The sequence below is a fragment of the Sabethes cyaneus genome, chromosome 3 (assembly GCF_943734655.1).
Source record: "Sabethes cyaneus chromosome 3, idSabCyanKW18_F2, whole genome shotgun sequence".
Classification (NCBI taxonomy): Eukaryota; Metazoa; Arthropoda; class Insecta; order Diptera; family Culicidae; genus Sabethes; species Sabethes cyaneus.
Window position 1 is genome coordinate 98,641,663 of NC_071355.1, and position 24,010 is coordinate 98,665,672.

A 24,010-nucleotide genomic window follows, 5' to 3' on the forward strand; every position below is an offset into this window, starting at 1 on the left:
ACTAAAGTGTTGGATGCTAGTTGCGCTTCAAAAATTTCGGTACAAGTCTAGTTTCCCAAGCTTCGGTATACAAACAGGTGGGCTGTAGTGAAGATGTGGAAAGACAATTACTATGACCTATGTGCCAACGAGGAATTTGGTTTCAGGCTTAGTTCAACCACTATGCAACAAGGATCAGGACCATCTACACCGAGCGCTCCACCTGTAAGTGATGCAAATGATTCTATGTTTAATTTGATTCAGCAGTTCAATATATATATATATATTATAGTTCGGAGAAATCGTTATATGTATCGGTGTTGTTAAACTCGCCTATACTTTAATAAAATAAATTTCAAAATTTATCGTATTTTGAGAATAGTGTATTTAATGTGTTTAATGCTGTTTGTAAAACGTAAATGTCGGGCGAAATGTGTTTATTTATAAGTACATATGCGACCTTCCATCACCTTTAATTTTAATTATTTGTGTTTTACTTTTACTCGCAAATAAAATATAGGATTTGCAAATAGAATGACTGACATGTGAGAAAGTTGCAAAGCAATCTAATATAATTTTCTTTTCACATGGATCGGGTAGAGAAAGAGCTCAATCTTTTTTCCCTTTGTACATGCTAAATGCTGCTTAGGCTGTGAACCATTTCTCGAAATTTTTAACTTATTGGTTAAAATTTGACAGTTCAATGGTTATTTCTCCTTGAGTGGTTAAAATCAGTTCAGAATGTGAACCATTTCATATATGACGGTTTTTTTTGCTCAATGAGAGCATATAAGGTGAGGATGAAAATATTGTTTTTTCTGTCCGAGTTAAAATCGGAGGAATTTTTGATGTTCATTTGCTTTTGTTTGATAGATAAAATTCATCTCATTTCAACCCGGGTTGTTTGAACAAATTTATAATGCGATAAGCATCCATACCAATGTAAAAAAAAAATCTAACGAAAAATCAGTGAAACTTGTCGAAGCTCTCTTCCTCACCTGTGCATATCTCATTGGCTCTCAGAACTTGGTTAAAACTAACCATGCTCCCGAGCAGGGTTATTTTCGGAAAACCATCGAACTGTCAAATTTTAACCAAAAAGTTAAAAATTTCGCGAAATGGTTCACAGCCTTAGTCGTTCTTGCTATACACTGAATTTTAGAGGTTTTTCAAAATTGACTGAAATGTAAACATCGATAGTGGCGAGATTGGCTGTCATCGGCCTCAGCCTATAAACATCGATAATATCTTTGACAAATGAATGGCCTTCATATGGCATCATTTCGTTTTTTTTTTGTTAGAAAATATGTATTCAAATGAGTTCCTAAAATGTGATAACTTATAGATTGCTCGTTAATATTAGATGAATTTTGCGTCAGTTTAAACATATATTTTCGGAATGTTTGTTTACACAGCGCATTCTCAGTTATTTTAAAATCATTTTAAAATATTGAAATTGTAAACCTTACGTTGTCACGCATCTGAAATGTCTAATTATAAACCACTTTTTCGACTATTTCACCTGGTACTTCACCATATCTTGTCATGTCCCTTGTACCAAGACCTCAATCTGTAATGGTTTTTCCGTATAGCTATTGAGCTTTGTTGTAATCTTACTAAAAGTTGTCGAGAGTGTACCTTGCAATGGCCTTCGAAGATCATTAGGCTTGGATTATGTTGAGAAGAAACCACGTCATCATCTGAAAGTTATCGGAACGAGCTTACTAATAACGTTAAAAGTTATAAAAAAGATAGCATAAACCTAAGCCTTTGGGAAAACTAGATAATTTGAAGTTTTGCCAAATCACCATGTTTTTTGGATTACAAATGACAAAAAATTGTTTCAATTTAAATTGTGTTGCGTCGTGAATAATATTTTACGCAGGACAGGAATATACTTTCCTGGCGAAGTTGAAAATCCAACGACTTAAAGTACCTATAATTTAACTTTTTTTTTGACGATAACCGGCTATTCGTTTAACATTAAGAACAAAAATTGATCTAAGCTTGAAAGTTTTGATATTTCTCAACGATTTTTTTACACTTTCTTAAATATGCGACAGTTATCCATCGCTCTGATCTAATCTACATAAACGGTTATATCATGCTTATCTTTTCCAGGTAACAGCACCACCAGTATCATCGGAGAAAATGGACGAACCTCCGCCACGCATAGAACCGGTCGTTGAACCGGTGAACGGCATCGTTCAACCTCCCGTCATGCCTCCACCAGAGCGGCCAGGTCGGCTCACGAATCAATTGCTTTTCCTACTGAAGACAGTGATGAAGGCCGTCTGGAAGCATCAGTTCTCGTGGCCCTTCCAGCAGCCAGTGGACACGAAAAAACTGAACCTGCCTGACTACCACAAGATTATCAAACAGCCGATGGATTTGGGTACGATAAAAAAACGTCTGGAAAATAACTATTACTGGACAAGCAAAGAGTGCATACAAGACTTTAACATTATGTTCTCGAACTGTTACGTGTACAACAAACCCGGTGAGGATGTTGTAGTGATGGCACAGACGTTAGAAAAACTGTTTCTTACAAAAGTGTCGCTTATGCCTAAGGATGAAGTGGAAATGGAGGTGCCAGCGCCAAAGGGTGCCAAAAAGAAACCGCCAGTGCGCCAACTGGCTCCTCCGGGAACCCTAGTCGGAAATACATCGGCAGCAACGGTAACAGCGGCGACTCCAGTTGTCACAACGCCTACTTCTGTAGCCGTGCGTGCTCGTCCTAGTTCTGCACTTAGTAGTGCCGTTACTTCAAGTGTTCCATCAAACAATGCAACGCCAACGGCAGCGACTGTAGTACCAAGTGTTCCGCCCATTGGCACACTACCTCCACAGACTGTGCCCGGCAGCACAAATACGACCACAACGGCAACATCAACCGTTGTAAGTGCAGCGCACAATTCCCTCGCTACACCGGTAACTCCGGTTGTTGCTAAACCGGTCCCGCCTACTACGCCGTCGCCCTATATTGTGAATAGTTCACAGTCCGGAATTGAAACGGTTTTACCTCCCCAGCAGCCCGCAAAAGTCAAAAAAGGTGTTAAAAGAAAGGCTGACACCACGACACCGACTGCAACTGCTTACGATCCGCACTATAGTACCAATATGGACCCAAGTAATCCGAAAATCGCAACCCGCAGAGAATCTGGAAGACAGGTAAATAAGGTAGGCGGAGTTACTTGTCGCGAATGGTTTGTTTTTGCGAATTTCAAGAGCTTCCGCTTAACCAATTTGTTTTTATCGCTATAGATGGTGTATGTTCAATCTTTTTATTTTAATCTATATTGTTGTTCAGGACAAGCTATGTAAAAAGTTAATTTACTAATAATTATCTTTCCTATTATTCAGGAAATTGCGCCATTCCAGTCCTCGTCGTACCCTATATCGCCATACCAGGGTTCGGCAGCTGCGCAGAATCCACCGAAAAACAAGGAAAAGTTGTCGGATGCGCTTAAGTCGTGCAATGAGATTCTGAAAGAACTATTTTCTAAGAAACACTCGGGTTACGCTTGGCCCTTTTACAAACCGGTAGATGCGGAATTGCTCGGTCTTCATGATTATCATGATATTATCAAGAAACCAATGGACCTGGGCACCGTAAAGCGGAAAATGGATAATAGGGAATATAAATCAGCGAATGAGTTTGCCGCTGACGTTAGGCTTATATTTACTAATTGCTATAAGTACAACCCGCCAGATCACGACGTCGTTGCCATGGGTCGTAAACTGCAGGACGTCTTTGAGATGCGCTTAGCGAATATACCGGATGAGCCGGTAAATAACGCTACACCCAATCAAAGCAAGGAAAGCGACTCCTCGTCTTCAAGTGACTCTAACGCGAGTGAGGATGATTCTGAAACAGACGAGGAGTGCAGTCAAAAACTAAAAATTCTCGAGAAGCAACTTTTTGAAATGCAAGAGCGTATGCGAAAGCTTGCTGAAGAGGCATCTTTGAAAAAGAAGGCCAAGAAAAAACTGAAGGAAAAGAAAAAGCTCTCAGCAACGGGAACTAGCGATATCAAGCAGGGTATGGAAGTGCACGCCAACACTCCGCATGCTCCTGTAAAGGCGATCCATCAAGTTACAGCTATTGCACAACCACAAATTACCAGTGCAGCTCCGGCAATTCCGCCAACGGCCACAACCAAAACTAAAACGAAAGGCCAACGAGCACCGAAAGCCGGAGCGACTCCAAACGCGCCCGCTAAGCGAGCCAAAGGAGCTGGTGCAGCAGGCGCTGGTGCCCCTCGAGGTCCCAATAAGAAGAAGGGTTCGCAACCAATTGCGAACTTTGACTCTGAAGAAGAAGATACCGCCAAACCAATGTCATATGACGAAAAAAGACAGTTATCACTCGATATTAATAAACTACCAGGTTGGTTTACATCTTTCTTTGGTCGTTTTGTTATGATGCAACTATAACATTATTTTTCTACGTTTTCTGATTGTTTTGCAGGTGACAAACTCGGCCGTGTTGTACATATTATTCAAAGTCGGGAGCCATCGCTACGTGATTCCAATCCAGACGAAATTGAAATCGATTTCGAAACGCTCAAGCCGTCAACGTTGCGAGAACTTGAAAGCTATGTGGCGTCCTGTTTGCGCAAGAAAACCCGTAAGCCCTACTGTAAGTTTTCCAATTTAACAAACACTGCTACTGAAATACGTCTATATCTCATTCACTATCATCACACACTTTCTGCATTTCCTTTCACGATCCTGCTGTCAATTCTATCTAGTTGTGTCAAAGCTTTATTGGCACCTTCTTTGACTGATATTATTAGAGATTGTACATCAATATAGCCTGTTTATTGTGTTACAGAATTAGGAAATGTGTAAACCGATTCATGCATCGGTTCATATTATATGAAACTTCAGTAGTGTCTGTTAATTGGAAGAAATTGTGTCGATGCATATCAGTTTTGGTTTATTGGTATCCGATAGACAATACTTTAGTTCTTTTTAGTATCATCGTTGTATTTGCACTTCATGAAGTTTTCGTCAATAATGGAACGTGTTCAATCTTGAACTAATTTTTCTACACTCTTTTCCGATGTTTCTATTTTCTACAGATAAGAAAGTTTCCGGTAAATCCAAGGACGAACAAATGGCAGAAAAGAAACAAGAGCTCGAGAAGCGGCTACAGGATGTGACCGGTCAACTGGGCACTGCTAAGAAGAATGCAAAAAAAGGTGAGTAATTTTTGTTGAACATTTCACGTAGGACTTCGTTTTACAGGAAGGCAGCGAAGGCAGTAGTGTGCCATTTCCATTTCAAAAAATAAGAAAATGCGAGCTTGACTCAGTTCTCAATTCGAAAGGTTGGGCAGAATTTTTTCTACGAAACGATATATAGTGAAAGGATTCATTTTCCAATATTCACTATTGATAAATGCATAAACGTAAAGCATTGTCAATTGATGAGTCAACCAATCACGTGCCGGCACATTTTTGCTACCCAAGTCTGGAACGATAACCATAAACCTGCGATTTCATTCGTCTCCGTTTCTGAGAAACAGTGACCAGGTCTTCTAGTCCCAACAGCCCATGAGCTATATTCTTTTTTATTTTTGTCTAAACGAATTTGATGTCCTGAGCGTAAAATGTGTTCGTAAAGTGTGCAACCATTCCTTATGTTCGACAGTTTGGATCGATGTTCTAATGAAATGTTCCCTAAAAATAAAAAATATATTTAGGTTTCGTATTCTACTAAGACGCTCCAAAAACTTCAGTTAATGAAATGTTATCAAAACTGATGTCTCGTGTGAAATCGGAGATAACCGAATATAACTTTTCGTGCCTATTACCGTACTAATCTTAACAGTTTATCGTGGCACAGTTAGTAAGAAATCACACACGAATTCTAACAACGCTTTAGTCCCAGAATTGATGAGGGATGCTTCGTTTAATAAGCCGCACCAGTTAGGGGAAGGGCGGTAAAGACGGACACTGCAGGAAAGACGGCCACTTGTCATATTTCATAAACAATAATTTGTTGAAGCAAATCAATGATGGGAAATGTTTCTATAGACTGAATGAACACTTTTCAATTAAACTGCCGATTTTTAGCAGCGCAGCTGTCAAATTTATAAGCAAAACAAAGAAAAAATGCGTAGATACGCTAAGCGACGTAATTTTGTGTGCGAAGAAAAAAGCTGGCAAATCGTTGAAAAACAACATATTTATGCTAAACCGACGACATTGCGTTAGTTTGATCCTTCACTGAATATCCATTGGAAGCCTGGTGAATTTTTGAATATTCAGTATTCAGTATTCATTGCAAACACTAACATATTATATATATAAAAGCAACCAGAAGTCATATACCCTACGATAAAACTGAACCTTGTCGTGGTGTAGGGCTTTTTAACTAATCAGTAAATTAACAGCGGTCACGTTTACTTCTGAATGTGGGTATATATCAAAATACTTTTGTGATTTCAAGTGGGACTCGGGGTAAAAATTTACCAAATGTGATTGTTGCGTTGTTCAGAAAGTGCTTTTATTCCGTTTAAGAATAAGGCCAGTATGGGGATCTCTGACAATAGATGAAGTTTTCTGGGATTCATCCCTATTTATCACAACTGTCACAAATATCTCCGAAAAATGTCGGATTGATTGAGTTGGTCGGGGGCTTAGGGTTAGTAAGGGGATGTAAGCGGGATACCAGATCCGATTGGATGCCGAAGGACCACTCTGTAATGATTACGGGTAATAGCACTTCTTAGGTAGCAGATGGGAAAATTATGTCAATTCGTGTCGCGTGTTCGAGTTTCGGCTAGGCGGTGCTACTAGATAGAGTAGGATTTTTGCACTGGCCCCGTGGCTGTCCTGAGCTCTGATGGCCGCCCGCGGGCTCTGTCGATGGGAAGGGGTCGAGTCTTAAAGAGACGTTTAAGCCCAGAGCTTTACAGCACTTTGGTCTCGAGGGTTGGAAGGCGGGCGAGTCTATATTTTGAAGCTTCTGTGAACTACCGCGAACGTCCAGCTTGTGCTGCGCTCAATTTACTTTGTATCGTGGGAATGCACTGTGAATGCTAAGGGGATGAAAGATTAAATTTGCCCTGATAAGGTGATAACCACTAATGCTCCGAAATTTGTCTTAACTATTGGTTCATTTGTGGTTGTTTGTGTTGGAAAACTGAAAGCGGGCGCGCGGTTGAAGACCGGTGTCAGGCGGGGCTGACGAATCCTCCACTTCTTCACTATACCACATATTGCAACTCGAGTGGTACAAAAAGTCCAAAGCAAATTTACAAATTCGATCTATTATTTTTCTTCTCATCATCATCATTATCATCATCATCGTCATCATCATCATTATCATCATCATCGTCATCATCATCATTATATTTAAAATATGACATTCCGGCCTGACATTCCGGCAGAGAGATCTTAGAGTCAGTTCGCGGAGTCCGTGCAGGGCCGAAACGCCTCCGCTTGCGGGTATAGGCGTGACGGCTATGCTTGGGGCTCTACCTGTGTTTTAGTGGGCGACAGTGCCTGTCTCGTCAGGTAGAACTGATGTTTGAGGTCTCCCTGATACTTTGTTGACATCACAAAAGGGCAAAGCGCAGAGTTTTATACGCTATTAAGCGACCAGTTGGATAACCCGAAAAAAAGGAAAAAACAAAGGAAAAAGGAAAAAGTAACCAGAAGTCATATAAAAGTTGGAATGGGCCAACTTTTAGAAACGATTAATTCATCACCAATTAAAATATTGAAGGGAACCATTTTATTTTCTCGCTCAAAGGAAGGGCGTTTTCCCAAACCAATTCTTTCCTTAATACATGATGAAATATGTTATTAAAACTGATAATTCGACGACGCGTGACACCTTTTTGCGAGCATAACAACTCCCATAACAAGTGTCCGTCTTTCCCGCTCATTAGCAGAAACTCTGATTTATACATGGTCGGTGTTAAATCAGACCGGACCAAGTCGCAAAGTTTAAAAAATGAGTTAGTGACAGCAAACGATCAAGGATTACCTAAGCTATATTTCACTCTAATCAAATTACATAAATGTTGCAAACAGCCAGAGATATGAGATGATTTCAAACGATTGATAGATATAAACCTAGCAAATTTTGAACGCGTTTTTCTCGAAATCACAGTTTTGTTACTCCCTGGTTCGGTCTGACTTAACACCGACCACATAATGTTTATAATATTTAAAAAAGCATAAATTTTGGAAGAAATTTTCTAGAACACGTTTTAACTTTATTAGACAGAGACTTAAAGGTTCAGTTTGTAGGAAAATTGCGATCAATACAGTTATATTTGAGTAGATATAGAGTCTTTACCTTAAGGTGTCCGTCTTTGCCGCCCTTCCCCTAACTGTTTCTTTGCAAATCTCCGATAGCATTCGTAGTCCACTAACTGAACGTTCACTTAGTCACTAATGAGTTACTAGCAAAGCAAAGCCTAGGTGCTACATTCCGTTATCGAAACTTGACCTTCTGTTTTTTATACGACAGACTTCGCAGTCAGCTGTTAGAATACAAGATAATTGCAGGGCCAGTTGCTACGATCCTATTGATTCCAACAGCCTCTCCCAGCCGAGATTCGAACGTACGACGACTGGCTTATTAGGCCAGCATCATACCTCGAGGCCAACTGGGAGGCTACAAATTACTAGCATTGATGGACAATTGGAAGAAATATTACACCGAGAACCAACCCGTTAATAATAAATAGTAATCGAAGAACTATGAAATCTATTTAATAGATAAAATAATAATAGCCCTGCGTCAACTTCTCGTGCATCCAGGGCTGTACTGCAATAACTGCACCAATTTAGCTTATCTCACTGTGGTGTAGCCGGGTGGTCATACAGAGCGCTCTTGGTGAACCATCCGGTGTGAACTGGGAGTGTACCCACCGTAAATACTTAAGATAAAGCAATATTTAGTTCAGCAGTCTTATGGATATATAATTGGTTCTAACAATGTCCAATACACAACATTTTCGAATTTTGCTTCTTGGCTGAGTTGGTGCAGTTAAAGAAGCGAAATCAGTGCAATAAGTGCAGGACATATTATGCATGCGTGCATCCCGCAATTAAACATTTATCTGCTTAAGGTTGAACAAGTAACAGTAAATGGACTAGATCGCCCTCTAAGCAAAAATGTGTGTTAAAATCGTAACTGAAATTCTAATTGATCTGCTTTAACGAAACAATTGATTTGTTAAATAAGTAAAGCAAATTAGTTAGTATGAAACATTCCTAGGGATTAAGACGTGTTTTCGTGCGTCCGAAGAAAGAATAGTAAGCTGAAACGCGTAACGCAGTAAACCTGCTATTGGTTTATGGTCGAAGTTATGCTGGAACAACAGACATACATACTCACGTACACTTCTGTGTATTTAAATTAGAAAGCATTTTCCCCACGAAGTAAGGCCTTTTACCAACGGGGTAATATCGTCCATATCGACTTTCTAACCCTAGTTGGTAGTTAATTTCTTGTTCTTGTTTAGCCGTCGGATTGACCCAATTGTATTGATGGGCATATTTGAAGATAGAACCAACCCGGAGCAGTATAGGATCTATCTAGATTTGTCGATTTTCTTGGCTTAACGAAAGAGATTAGATATTTACCGTGGTCACAGGGTTACAGAGTTCTAGATATTATATACAAAAAGTCACATATATCCATCACATCCAAGGTCAAATTGTAAAACCGGCCCTCTATGGTTGAAAGATTACGCGATATCGACGAATCACGAGTCTTTTGTAAAAAAGACTATCGTTATTAAAAAAATTTGTTTGATCATTTTTGTGATGAAATTACCCTGTGCTATGTGACACTAATAATAATTATTTTCTTCCAGCTGATGAATCATCGAAACAGGACGTAGCGCCATCGGGTGGTAACATTTCTTCGAGCAGTAGTTCAAGCGATTCTTCGTCGTCCAGTTCCAGTGATTCCAGTTCGAGTGATTCTAGCGACAGTGAAGCAGGTTAGAACGGATACACATGTTTTACGCTAAACTGCTAATAGGGGAATAAAAGACACTACACAAGATGGAGTTTGGTTTATAGGTTTCAAGTTAAACCGGCAGTAATTTATTTATGTTTTCTATCGTAAGAAACACAACTTATGGGTCGAACAGCTATTTTGATATAAATAGGATGAACCCATTTGATGACTGCTTGTGGGAAGCGCGATGCGTGCTTTTTCGCCATTGTCTATATACATATTTGCCATCAAAGCGAACGAGGATTATTAAACAATTTCTCGTTCGGATTTGCGATTGATGCCTTTATGGTAGCATTTTAGGAAACTGAATAGGAAAAATCATCGGTAAATTTAAACACATGCTTAGATATGATGATCGAAAGACTCTGAACAAGATGATCAAATTTCGTACTATAAACACAGGCAGGCTTCTAACGAAAACGAAATAACGACTGTGAATGTTTTCTACTTGGCGTTGTTATCATCGAAAGCAGTCATGCTTTTTTGTTTCAATCCATGTACTACCTTTGACTGGTATGAAATTTTGATTTTTTACAATAAGGCTCATTGAAATTTTTACATCAAACTCATAACAATGGGGATAAGTAACAATGAGAATGGGTGATAAAAGTGTATTTTTAATTTAAACTTATCGCTTGCGTGCAATAGTGGATTTCCTTGCTACAATTATTTTATTGTGAGCGATACCTATTCATTAGTAGTGGCAGATATTTTAGAAAAATCATTGCATTTTTTTATTAGAATCTCACATACACAGGCAAATAGAATCAGAAATGTCGCAAACGCAGAAATGTTACATTTCCCTCACGTCGTACTATTATTATGTTCAGCCGGCAACAATCAATAACACTGAAGAATGGTTTTATTAGGTAGTAGCAGGCATCTACAATTGTATTATTAGTTTAATGATATAATAATTGTGCAGATAGTTTATGTTTTGTAAAACTTGACATTTAAGAGTAAAGATTGCGTATAAACATTGTAAAATTATGCTCCACCATAACAGAGGACTAAGTTTGAATGTTTAGTAATCAGTTTGTGGACACGTTTGTTTTGCTGTGACATTATTTAAATACAGATCAAAGCAAGGCATTACAGTTAGAAAAAGTGTTACAAACCATTCATGCAGCGAAATCATTCTCAGTTTTTTTGTTGTAAGTTTTATTTTTCATATACCTATTATATATTAATTAAACAGAGACATGTGTACAGAGTATGTGTAAATTTCTATTTATATACTTGTAGTGAATGATGAAACCGATAGGATTAGCAAGACATATGGAATAAACATGTTGATTGTTGTAGTCAGTCAGTAAAAAGTGGAAACAAACATAACAATTTTGGTACATTGGCCTCTGTAGAAGCATTCATTGAAAACAAACAGAAAAACAAATCTAATAGTATGAATCTGACAAAGTAATAGTATTAGCTATTAAGAAAATGGTGTTCAGTCGATCTACAAAATTTATGGCACCGAGAGCTTCATACATTTTTACAGTAATTTCTGGTGCCAATAAAAACGCGCCACAATTTTAAGTTACAACTTTGATCATTTCGTTCATGTCAATCATCATATGTTGTGTTTATTACTTGATTTCCATGTGTCTTTTTACGTTTACTCTGGTGGACAAATTTTAATCCTTATATCCCTTCAACGAATTTTCTCGTGTGTAGCAAATGTGTAACAGGGGACAGCCAACAAAACCGAAATGCACGCGTGTTTATCTCGTGAGATACTGAATCCTAAAGAAAGAAGAATAAAAAAAAACGAAAAAACAAGTCACAGCGAACATGTCAGGCTTAGATATTTAAATACCTGAAAACACACGTTATGCAGATTAACAGTGTCGAGCTATGATAGGAAAAAAATCACCTTTCAAAGATACGTTTTCAGTATATTTCTTGCTTTGTGTTAACAATCGTACACGTGCTGTCGTGATAGGCCTTTCATCTCTTTCATCAGAATAGTTCGTATTGCATAGCGAAGAGTACAGCAGCACTTCTTAGCCATTACACAAAAAATACAAAGAAGGAATAAAATGTTACCAAAAATTAAACTGACGAAAACTTAGCGTCTAAAACTATATTTTGTTGATTTTCTTCTTATTCTTCTATTACGTTTTGAATCATTTAATGACGGCTGAAGCAACTAAAAGATGCTGTTATGTAAAAAGAATCGCAGACAATGTGTAAAGTAAACTCTAGGAGAAAATGAAGCAGACATTGTTGTACACAGATCGCACGTCCTTGGGTCATTGCTGCTATCGATCAAAGGTAAAAATTGGTGCACTATAAATGTCCCATTTGTTCTATTGATAGTACGAAGTTTACTGAGAGCAGAACCTGTATCTTCAAACCTAAAAATATGCTAACGTTGGATTGCATTGATTGAAAAAAAGCTAAATAGAGCATTCAGAATAAAAAGATTGTATGTGCAAGTGCAATTCGATTTGTTTATTCGGCTGTCGGCGGCGCCAAACCCCTTACACATTGTTTGCACGCGAAAATGGTTTTTTCTATTATTGTTTTGTTGTTTTATTTATTTTATCCTTTACACCGGACAATGTAAATTAATGATTTCGTCTTTTTTTGTAAAGGAGTATTGAAAACGAAATGATTGACAGTAGTAAATATTTTTGTGACATTTTCATTTTGTTTGTTACTAGACCGGAAAAGAATGAAATGCAAGGAGAATACTTTGACAAACAGTTTGATAGTCAACAGAATTTTAGTTTTCTTCAGCTGGATCTTTACTTTTGCTAATATTCATACTAGGCATCAACAGTAGATAGATAAAATCCATGAAAGTGCGTATATTAATCGATTAATTTCTTTTTGGTACTAATATTCTATACTAGTTTAGCAGAGTTTACCGTGAACATATTCGTTAAGATTTTTTATTGGTTGTAAACCCTATAGTAAACTAAGCACTGCTCTACTTCAAGGATAAATATTTTCCTTCTGGTACGTGTTGAGCGACATAAGAGTAGGACAGTCAATTGTTCTACTCTACAAGTGCTGTTTCCACTGTTCACTAAACAGTTGTGTCAAAGGTTATATGTAACAAAGTACGTAACTTGAAATCATCTTGAAATTGGCAGGTTTCGACAAACGTTGTTTGTAACGAAACGATGCATTTAAGGTGCCGATCTATCAACTGTAACATGTAAGATGTCTAAATGAAAAATAGAAGCACATTGTTTAATGCAAAGAACAGTGAAAATCTACACTTACTTGAAAACAATGATAACGATGCAACTAAAACTTATCGTAAGTGTATATTCTGTTCACTTCCTTTTCTATTAGTAGTGGCTAAGAAGTTCTCATTTGCAAAAGCAGACAACAAATAAAATGTAAAATGTAGTGAAATGCATTAAGAAGATTATAATTTTGAGCATCAGCTTCAATAAAATAAGAGTCATTATGAACTACACGTGTTGGTAAAGCGAAAAATAATGAACAGGCAAAAAAATAGTTCTAAACCCATGATTCTTATTACGGACGCTAAGAACAGTTTAATTAATTACACCCTTCTACGAAAAAAAACAGCAAGTAATCGTAAGCATTAATAAAGTTTATTACAGAAATAAAACAAAACAAGAATTACTATAATAATTACAAAAAGGTACAGAAAAATATATAACTAATAAAAACGAGTAATATGTTTTAATCTTAAAGCAGAGTTTATATTATTTTATTTCGCGGATACCAAAGAAAATTCGATTGACAAAGACGTTGCAAAATCTTGTCGCTCCAGCGCAAAGCTCGGTCTGCTCGGTATTTGGTGGCTGTCCACGAACACCCATTTGTCTGTTCGAATCGAATTTGAGGTGTTTGCATTTGAGTCGGTATTGTAATGGGTCTGACGCGAGAAAATTTGTTGAGGAGATCAAATGGAGAAGCATTAGTAATTAAGGTATTTATGTAAATAAATCAATCGAACACCAGCAATGTTACTCGGGAAATCAGTTTTACTGAACTAAGGAATGTGTTCGTTTCCACAGAATCCGGTCGGCCGCCGAAGAAGAAGAAGAAAGAGCCATCCTCACCTGTGCAATTACCACCATCCACGATCGCGAATACGGTAAGTTTATTTCTTCTATTATATTAGTTTTAAGACGATCAATAGTAGCATGATACAATCGAAATTATTCACAAATCCTAGGGGTAATAGATATATAAGTTGTAGAAAGAAGATATATGTTACAAAACACACATTTATTTAATGTTACGATTTACTTACCTATGTCTATGTGTTTACCGCTTCAGCCTAACAAACGGTTTAAATTAGAAGATTGTTGATTGATAAGGACTAGGAATATCAATAGTTAACTTCAGTGCTATGAGTTTTTGGGTTATAAATACATGTGCAAGCAGTTGTGAGGCTCGTTACCCCCTCATCTTCCGCTCTTTCCCCTTCGCGCGTGGTCTCAATCTGTTAGACTCTATCGATTCTCTGTTTCATTACTTTCTCCTAACGTTCCCTCCATACATTGTAAAAATTACCGTTATAAAAACATAATTGTGTGCCTAACCTCATTCAAAGTCAAGGCAAAAATCATGAGGTTGGTCTACTCGGAATAGTAAAACTAGACCATTGGTAGTTGTATAAAATATTCAAGATGTCATTGGCCACACCTGACATTGTCATAATGCCATAAATACTCGAAATTGCAAAAGTAGTTATATAAAGTGTCCAAAATTACATTAGTTACACCCTGACAAGGTTTTGATACATCCAGGAAAGCGACCAGTTTCTAAATTGAACCAAACCCCATCATGTGATAAAAGGAGGAAAGGCTAAGAAGGGATTTCAGTCAAAACAGCTTAAAGAAAAGTTTAAATCCAATTCAAATGAAAGATACATTTTATATAAATCTTAACGCAGCAAATTCGAAGAAATTACATAATTCTCGGGTACTTTTTCATTTCGACTCATCTGACAATGAGAGATTCTCTTCGTGTCCCCTCTCTTCCGCTTTTTACGGTGATACTGATGCATTGAAAAGAAAATTTTCAAAACATTTAGCTAGTGACTCCGGCAACCGATTCATGCAAAGCTGATGTGTCTAAATGCATTAGTATCGCCGCAAACAGCGGAAGAGAGGAGACACGAAAAGAATCTCTTATTGTCAGATACGTCGAAATGAAAAAGTACCCGAGAATTCAATGTTTGTTCTGAGGTTGCCGGCAACCAGGTGTGGCATACACCGCAGCGTAGACCGAGAGACAAAAATTCTCACACAACACAAAACTCGCCATGCGTTGTGTGTTCTCCCAATATTCCCTTCTGCGTCTCTTTTGCTGGACACGCTCTTTCGTGTCTTTCGCGCACCAAGAAAAGGCAGTCGCATACGCAGTGTGATAAATTTGCTGCTTACTTTACCCACGTGAATGACACTTCCTATACAAACCTGTACAAAAAAAACGTAGCCCCAACATAAAGCGGGCTCAAGCTGACCGTTAGCTTTATCTCGGTATATCTCGGAATACCAGCAATTAAGAAAATTACTGTTTTCAGCAAAGTTGATCCGCGGACCAAGATCTTTCAAACGCTGGAAAAATTCGAGTGAATCCGGCTAGGTTTTAGCATGCTTATAAATAGAAGTTGGTGCGAGTAACGAAAGGTTAACTGAGATTCGAACATACCGGACTGACTGGCCAGACCACCGTCGTACCTGATACGAAGTACTGTCGGGAAAATGGCTTTCTGGGGAATGATCCATTTTGGAAAATAGTTTTCGGGGGAATGGTATGGAATTCTTGAGAGTGGGTTACTGGTGAATTATGGTTTTTGAGTAATATGCAAGCTTACTTTTATCAACTTGGTTTATGTAACATTGTGGTTGCCTTAGAATGAAGAACAGTACCTGTACGTTGATTGGTTACTATCGAAAAAATTGTTTACATCGGTCGATCGCTTTGAACTCCCTTGTGATCAGTGTTCCCTATGGAGAGCAATTTTCGAGCAATCCTATTGAGTTGTAGTACGTAGTCTTAGGGTTCTGTAGTCTTAGGCAGGGACGTTAAATCTACTGGTTGGTGACAAAAATTTGACGATACCATTTTTTCTTGCTACCAGTCTTGCGACATGTTACTGGTATACAAGCATCAAAAAGAAATTCAAGAACTACGAAAACATCTTTTGTTCTACGTGTCGTACACTTTTCGGTATGGGGGATAAAATGGCATCAGTATTGGAGACACTTTTTTGTATTCTCTTTTGCTGTTGCGCATGCAAGCCAAACATGCAGCTTTCCCCCTGACGACACGATTTTAATAAGAAGGTTCCCCATACACCTTATTCTCTATCACTTCTCCATACTATTCCAACAATTCCATACGACATTTTGATGAATGATCAGCTTGCGTACAAAAATGTTTGCTTATTATCATGTACGTATTCGGGCAAGTCTCGACACTTACAAGAGATAGGCACTGTCGATACAAAAACAGTACTGAGCAATGGTATTGGTTAAGAATCTGACACGGCATTGAACATATCGTGGATAATGAGCGGGCTCTTCTCCCCACTTGCTGAAGTCATTCTGCATTAAGACGGTTTATTCAACGATTGACTCAGGCGTCTTAGCCCTAGGAAGGAGATTCTCTAAATCCCTGGTACGTGTAAGTGATGTTGCTTATCGACCAATTCCCTTTTGGCCCTTCATACAAGAGTTGGGAAGCATGACCAATCGTTGAATATCTTCAACTCTTTTTGACATGATAGGCTCATTGCTATGAACGGATGTTCTGCAAAGGCAGGTGGTAGTACCATATATTCATATAGAATCTGACACGGCATTGCATGCTGGTAAATGTGTAGAAAAAGTGTAACCGTTTCGGTCTCTGTTCGCAGGGTTATCAAGTTTGCTTTAATAAAATGGCGGTTGTGGGTTCGAATCTAAGTACACTAGAATTTCGTTTAACGTCCAAAATTTAAATTAGCGTCTTCGGGAAGGTTACTTAAATGGCTGCCGCCTTCAAGATGGTATGGAATATACCGCAGAATTGACTCACTACGTGGCGCTAGGGTACATGTAGTATTCTTATACATGGTGTTTCTTGCGCTGTTGAATACTCGATGCTCAATTTTTTTCTCTAGCAACATTCACTGCCTGCAAAAAAATGCATCGTACTAATCTGCCATCCATTAACCCTCAATTGATCAACCAAAAAATCAACGCAATCTGATCAATCGGGTACAGGTGTATCCACTTAGTAATTCCATGATAAAAAGTGCTCCAATTATGCTCAAACATTGCATGCTTTTTCGTTTTCTTATAACTTAAGACCTGTATTTTTAATTTGGCGCTTAGGGTTTCCCCTCTTGGTTCCAAAAATCATCATCCTTGCCATGAGACATATTTTTAAATAATTCTTAATTTTTGAATCACTTCACTTGACGGATTCTAATAATTTTGATAGCAAATGAAAGATATGATGATGAGCTTAAAGGAAAATTTATAACCCAAATGAGTATTCTATGAAAGAAATTGTACTGAAACCCAAAATTTTGCTTAATTTTAATAATGATTTTGAAAATCATTGAATTTGCTCTATTTTTCGTATAACTTTTTCTTCTTCTGTATTTTCGATGGTCTTGTGCCACAATGTTCATATCTGTTGCAAGTTGGGAACAAAGAGATTTTTTAAATCGAGCAAAAAAATATGCGTTTTAAGCATTTTTACTTAAACTTTAATCGTGCAAACTAAATCAAATCTTTCTTTTCACATACACGCTTTATTTTCCATGCAAAATCCTACAAAAAGGAAGACAAAAATGATAGAAAAAATTTTCTGCCGATTTTCGGAAATTCCATTGTTCGAATTTCCATTTCTGTTTCGTGTTGGAAGCGCTAACTCTACTCGAACACTCATTTTTCGAGTTTTTTAGGCTGCAAAGCCCATCGGCAATTAATTTTATTAAAAAAATTTGACGAACATTATACAAATTATTTTTTTGCCCCTCGATTTTTCAAGCTAATTTCCAAGGAGGGGGCCAATATTGGGAGGTAACAAAAACTTTAAAAATAATTTGCAATGGCCTAACGTCTATATGAAAAGCAGGAATAGATTTGTTTTTCACATTAAAATTTTAAGTAAAAATGCTCAAAACGCATATTTTTTGGTCGAATAAAAAATCTCTTTGTTTTTTATCGACCCTTCAGTTGCCCAACATCCGAAGGATAAAAACTTAATAAAATATTTGTAATGGCTCAATTTCTCAATTTCGAGATTGGAGTGCAGAATAGTGCCATTCGATTCGTATCATGATTTTAATGGGATTCTAAGTATAATTTTCCGCATCCTACTGAATTTTGCATTAACAATGAAGCCGAACAGTTCTATTACTAGGAATGATTCCTCCTCAGAGGAAAAAAGAGAACAGAAATATTTGCACTTTGTTCAGTTTTCAATACGATGCGTTGTTCTCCGTTTTGTTTTGACTTCACTCACTCTTAGTACAGACAGCTGTTTGAGTAACCTACATGGTGCTCAATCTGCTCATTGAGGAGCAACAAAGTGTGAACCCTGAATATATCGATGCATTTTTCGCAATTCGATATAGAAGCATGCGGCTGGATTGTTTTTGTTTCACTTTTACACCCCTACTGTAACAAACGAGCCGAGAACAAGGTCGAAAGCTTCTCATTTAAAGAGTATTGTTGCTGCAGTTGAAACCCGTAGTAGTCGACGTGCGACATTAGATTTTATTCTTGTTCTGTGAGTCGCAACTACGTCGCACGTGGTGCGCTGTGGTCGCACATTGATGTGCTATACAGCGGACCATCTGCGACATACAGAACAAGAATAAAATCGAATGTCGCACGTCGATTATTACGGTTTTCAACTGCAACAGCAATACAATGAGCAAAGTGTGAGTAAAAGAAAAGTACAACTTTTTGAATTTTGATCATTTTCTCTTGCAAAACTAATACACAAGATTCAGGCACTTGGAAAGTATATTCTCGACCTCATCTAACAAAGTTATACAGTCAGTCCACAATCATGGGTCACACACAATTGTAGGTCATTTTAGCTCTAGCTGCTGATTAGCGTTTAAATTATGCGCTACTTATGAGAGTGACAATTTTAGCAATCACTTCGTATAATATTCACGCATTAATCAACAGAAAAAGCTAAAATGACCCATAATTGTGTGTGACCCATGATTGTAGACTGACTATAAATTTGCGTAACAAACTGTGAAACATTTAGAAAATGTCCAGCGTTATCGCTGTTATAATTGCATCAACATTCATAGTTCTACGTTAGCGTATCGTTAGAATACTCAATCAATAGTACTTACAATATCAGTAACATTCGATTAAGCTAACAATGGGAACGTTCATTTAGTCGCTAATAAGATACTAGCATCGTAGCCCCGTAACTACAAAAGATACTGCAAAACTTTATTCAGCAAAATTATAGATTTTAACTTGCTCTACAAACGTCTCATACATAACGTTGTCATATTTGGATCCGCTGAGGCGGTACTATCAAATAAATCAAAAGTGAGTCAAAGTGATCGAACCATCCCTGCCCTGTACACAACAACAAACAAGCTCAGGAAGAAATGAGAGTGTGTATGAGTTAGCTTTTTCTTTGCTCATTCTGCCAGTATTTTTTGTTTTGCTTAAAATGGCGTCAAAGCAAGAAGCATTCCGCGAGAATTGCACAAAGCATACGGTACAACATTTTAAAAATAAAAATGATGCGGCTTCAACTATTTACCATATCCTGAGATCCCCAACAACTACTTGCAACCAAGGTAGTGGAAGACCAGCAAAAATTATGGACGGAGAAGGATTTCGTTTTTCTTCCTCGTACCTGCAACAACAAGGATTCCGTGAGCCAACGGGCTGCCGCCTACAAGTACATTTGCAAAACATTAAAAAAAAAAGTTGGAATAAAGTGCCGAAAGAAGACAAAAGCCCCGAAATACATTGAAGGACAGATTTCGACTTTGAAGAAATCTCAATACCGCTGGTTGATAAAAAATTATTCCGGAAAACGCTTTGTTTTGGACGGCGAAACTTACTTCCCTCTTTCGAAGACGCACATTCCCGGAAATGATCGATACTATTCCATGGATAGTTCTACTGCATTTCGGAACATAAAATACAAGTTTTAACATAATTTCGAATAGAAAGTGATGCTGTACATTGCCATTTCCGAGAGAGGTATTTTTAAGTCATGGTTCAACGCCTCTGGTTTGGCTATCAATTAATATGTGTACCAGAACGAATGTTTGAAGAAAATTTTGATTCCGTCGCATTACGCCAAAAACAATCGTTCGTGAATACCCATTCGATCCCATTTGTACCCAAAAAGCACAAACTAATAAATCTGCCTCAGTGTCGCCCAATCGAAATTTTCTTCGAGATTTTGAGCTCCTTGGTATACAAAAATAACTGGAGAGCTATGAGTTTCAAACATTTGATTGCTAGAATTAAGAGATGCATTCGCAAAGTTGACATGACGGTCGTACAACGCTCCTGTTCCGACATCAAACGAAAGCTTCGCCTAACAGCCGATTACGGACCGTTTTTAAATGTTCACTGATTTTGTTTCAACAATGAATGGACAATGTATTTCTAATTTCAGTAAATCAGATTTTCTTCAAATAACTTTGTCAGTTTTTTGACAGTTTGAGAAATAAATTCCAAAATTATAGTTCCCGTCACCCGTTACATAATGAGAAACGCGTTCAGGATTTGTACGGTTAATATAATACGTCAGTTGATTCGACCAGATTTTGATTGATACAGCCTTTATGGAAGCACATTCTGTACCTACATATACATATTTTGAAAAGGCAAATTCAGGTATTATTATTTTAGGTGAAAATATCACTGTTTTTTACCCGAATTCAACAATATTTCCAAACAAGTCAGTGATAAGGATACAATTATATTGTGTGAATGGTGTGTATAACAAATCAAAATAGCTGATGGTATTAAAACATACCTACATAGTGATGTGAGGTTGAATTAGCTACATTAGCAGTGCGTTTAAAACCAACTGAATTTAAATTTAATATGTCCAAAGTAACCTGATGAATCCAAAGAAGACAGGTACAAAGTGCCTAGTTAATCTATTTGTGTTTTTTGCGAGAAAATCAAAGCTCCGAATCTTTGATTGGATCGTAAAATATTCAACTCAAGTTTAATCGTAAAATATTCAACTCGATAAAAATTTGCAGATCATTTATCCCACTGGACATATTCTTTCTTGTTAAATGTTATCAAATTTCAAACTAAATTGATTTAAGTTTTTCGACCATTTTTCGTGAAGGATCAAATAATTACAGCTAAATTAAACACTGTTGCAAACCCCGTTTTTCAGCTTTGAGGGTGATCTTAATTTATTCCTTTTTTATCACCACACGCACTACTGTGTTACCTGACTCATAACGCACCCCTATTTCCGAAATTCAAAAATCTCTCATGTTTTTATTTTTGGAGTAAACATGTAATTTCTTATGTTATATAGTTGATATTTGTAAGCTCTATTCGAATTTATGATCAATTAAACGAAAAACCACAAAGTTAGTGAGTTACGAGACCCACCCCCGTATATAACGTATATTCGTTATGAGTCAGGTAACACAGTAGTTATGCTTTGCGGCGGCAGCACTTTGATTGATCAGAACCGGTTCGGATTTTGATTGGTCAGCTGAGGGTTGATAGTATTTAATTTAGCATGAACACTTTTAATTTAGTCTTGTGGCAATCATCCTCTCAATAATATATTAATTGTTTTGTATTGGAGTGTACACTAACTTGTATGAACTTTTGGTTTTACTTCTAATTATAACAGCCTATACCAGTTACAACATCGACAAATACAAATACCTCGACAGTCACCGCGGCACAGAACAGTACATCAACAGCGGTTTCGTCCGTCGTTCTTAGCGGCACCATTTCCCTTTCTAACACAGTGTCAACTTCATCAGCATCCACTATATCCCTTACAACGCCTCCGAACACTTCGACTCCAGTGGCAGTAGTTCCCCCGTCAACTACGGCGACGTCAGCTGCGATACCATCCGGTCCTAGTACACCAGTTTTGTCATGTTCAAACCCTAGTGTGACCGTGTCATCCCAAAGCACAATGCAAACCCCTACTCCATCGCCACTAGTTCAACCTAGCACAACCCTCACACTACCACCAACACCTCAACTATCGTCACAGCAGGGACTGTCTTCGGCAGTTCTCGGCAATAATAATCATGTGAATAACAGCCTGAGTACCAGTAACAACAGCAACATTAGTAATAACAGTAACCAAGTTCCATTGCCAACGCCGTCACCAAATACGACAACAATACTATCTTCGAATTTGTTGTCCACTAGCAGTAATAGTATGAATAACATCAACACTGTTACGCAGCAATCGCAGCAACAGTCAAGCCAACAACAACAACAACAACAATCTCATGTGCAACTTGGCCAATCTGGTAGTAGTATTCATAGTCTTTCGTCCAATAATACTAACGGTATTAGCAATCCGCTCAATGTACCGACTTCACAGTTTTCTGCAGGCCTAGCAGCGATCAATAGTCTGGCCAACATGGCTGCTACTGGAATGCAACCGCAAATGCATCTGCCGTCGCAAGCGCAGGGTCAGCAACAGATGACGCAGATGAGCAAACAGCAGCAAAATCAATCCGGTCATATGCCAATTCAACTTCCACCAGCGCGTTCTTCATCAGGAAACGCACAAGCGCACAGTATGGCAGGTTTCATCGATCCTTTAGAACATTCACTTGCATCTTTCGAAAAGAATGATGCTACGGCGTTAGGTCTAAATTTACTGAATGATCTGCAAACTTCACTCAAGCAAGAATTGTCTACCGCAAGTATGCAAGCCCATCCGAATCTACTGCCCTCATTAGACTTAATGACGCATCTGCAAAATCAAATGCATCACTCAAACAATGGCTTCAATAACGACTTCAATGGCAATGGACCACTTAATGGAATGGGAAATCTCGCATCCAGTGTTGGTATGAGCCAAATGGTGCTAAATTCAATGGCTAATACGAACCAGATGCTCGCCAATGTACCGATGCCTTCTTTGTTCGATCCTCTGCAAAATTACATGCGGCCTGGTTACCAATCTAATACTGGTCTTAACGACCGCACCATTGATTTGACCGGTAGCAATACTATGCCAGCTACAATCAAAAAGGAGGAGGGAAAATTTATGCTGACACCAAAACCGATTGAGGATTTACTAATGAATCCAGGCGAGAAGAAATTAAACAGTAACACTCCGCCTGATGGAAAGGGCAATTTTTCACATGCGTTCAAATCTTCCATCAATGATCAAAGCTTAAAAAATGCATGGTCATCGCTGGCCTCGGCAGGCTCCCCGCAGAGTACTCCCACCTCCAACAAACCAAAACCGGCGATGGACACTTTTCAGGCATTTAGAAACAAAGCGAAAGAAAAACTCGACCGGCAGAAGTTACTTCAACAGCAAGAATTAAAACGAAGCCAAAAGGAACAAGCGGAGAAGGAACTTAAGCGACAGCAAGAGCAACAGCAGAAGGTCCGGCAGGATGATATAAATAATGGAAGGTAAGTGTGCTGATACATATTTGCTGCTGCAAGAAATTGTGTAAAAACTTGGAAACTTGTACCCTTGTATTCTTTATACTTAGAAAACCGTTAGTTGAACCACTGCCAACTCGCGTTGTCGAGGACATCAAAGCATCGCCTCAGGGTAGCCCTACACCGTCTGCACCAACCACACCACACAGCCTAGATCGCTCGGCGGCCAAGCGTGCCGAACTGAGGAAATTGGAACAAGAACGCCGAAGGAAGGAAGCGGTAAGTTATTCATGTTACTTTACAGCAGCCCCAGGGGCTTGCTTGCGTAAATATTTCTTGTCAGAAGTTGCTGTCGATATACATCACTTTACTATAGTTGGCAACCCGATCATGCTCGAGACCACCGCCATTTTGGTCCCCCAGTCACTTGCACCTCTGTTTTCGTTTCGGAAATTCCCATAATGCAAAAA

At 38.2% G+C, this 24,010-nt stretch overlaps 1 protein-coding gene across 3 annotated transcripts in view; it reads left to right on the forward strand.

Annotated features, from left to right (window-relative positions):
* Positions 1–24,010, forward strand: part of LOC128744240 (homeotic protein female sterile-like) — a 41,482-nt gene that overhangs the window by 15,230 nt on the left and 2,242 nt on the right. The window contains exons 3-11 of one of the 3 annotated variants that reach the window (XM_053841092.1): positions 147–204; positions 2,101–3,150; positions 3,343–4,369; positions 4,451–4,621; positions 5,067–5,186; positions 9,827–9,955; positions 13,980–14,059; positions 21,802–23,567; positions 23,651–23,819. In XM_053841092.1, the coding sequence (XP_053697067.1) occupies positions 163–204; positions 2,101–3,150; positions 3,343–4,369; positions 4,451–4,621; positions 5,067–5,186; positions 9,827–9,955; positions 13,980–14,059; positions 21,802–23,567; positions 23,651–23,819 (4,554 nt within the window). In that variant the 5' untranslated portion in view covers positions 147–162. Of the gene's footprint in view, positions 1–93; positions 205–2,100; positions 3,151–3,342; positions 4,370–4,450; positions 4,622–5,066; positions 5,187–9,826; positions 9,956–13,979; positions 14,060–21,801; positions 23,568–23,650; positions 23,820–24,010 lie in introns of those variants that run through there. The other 2 variants (XM_053841091.1, XM_053841093.1) reach the window with 2 other exon arrangements.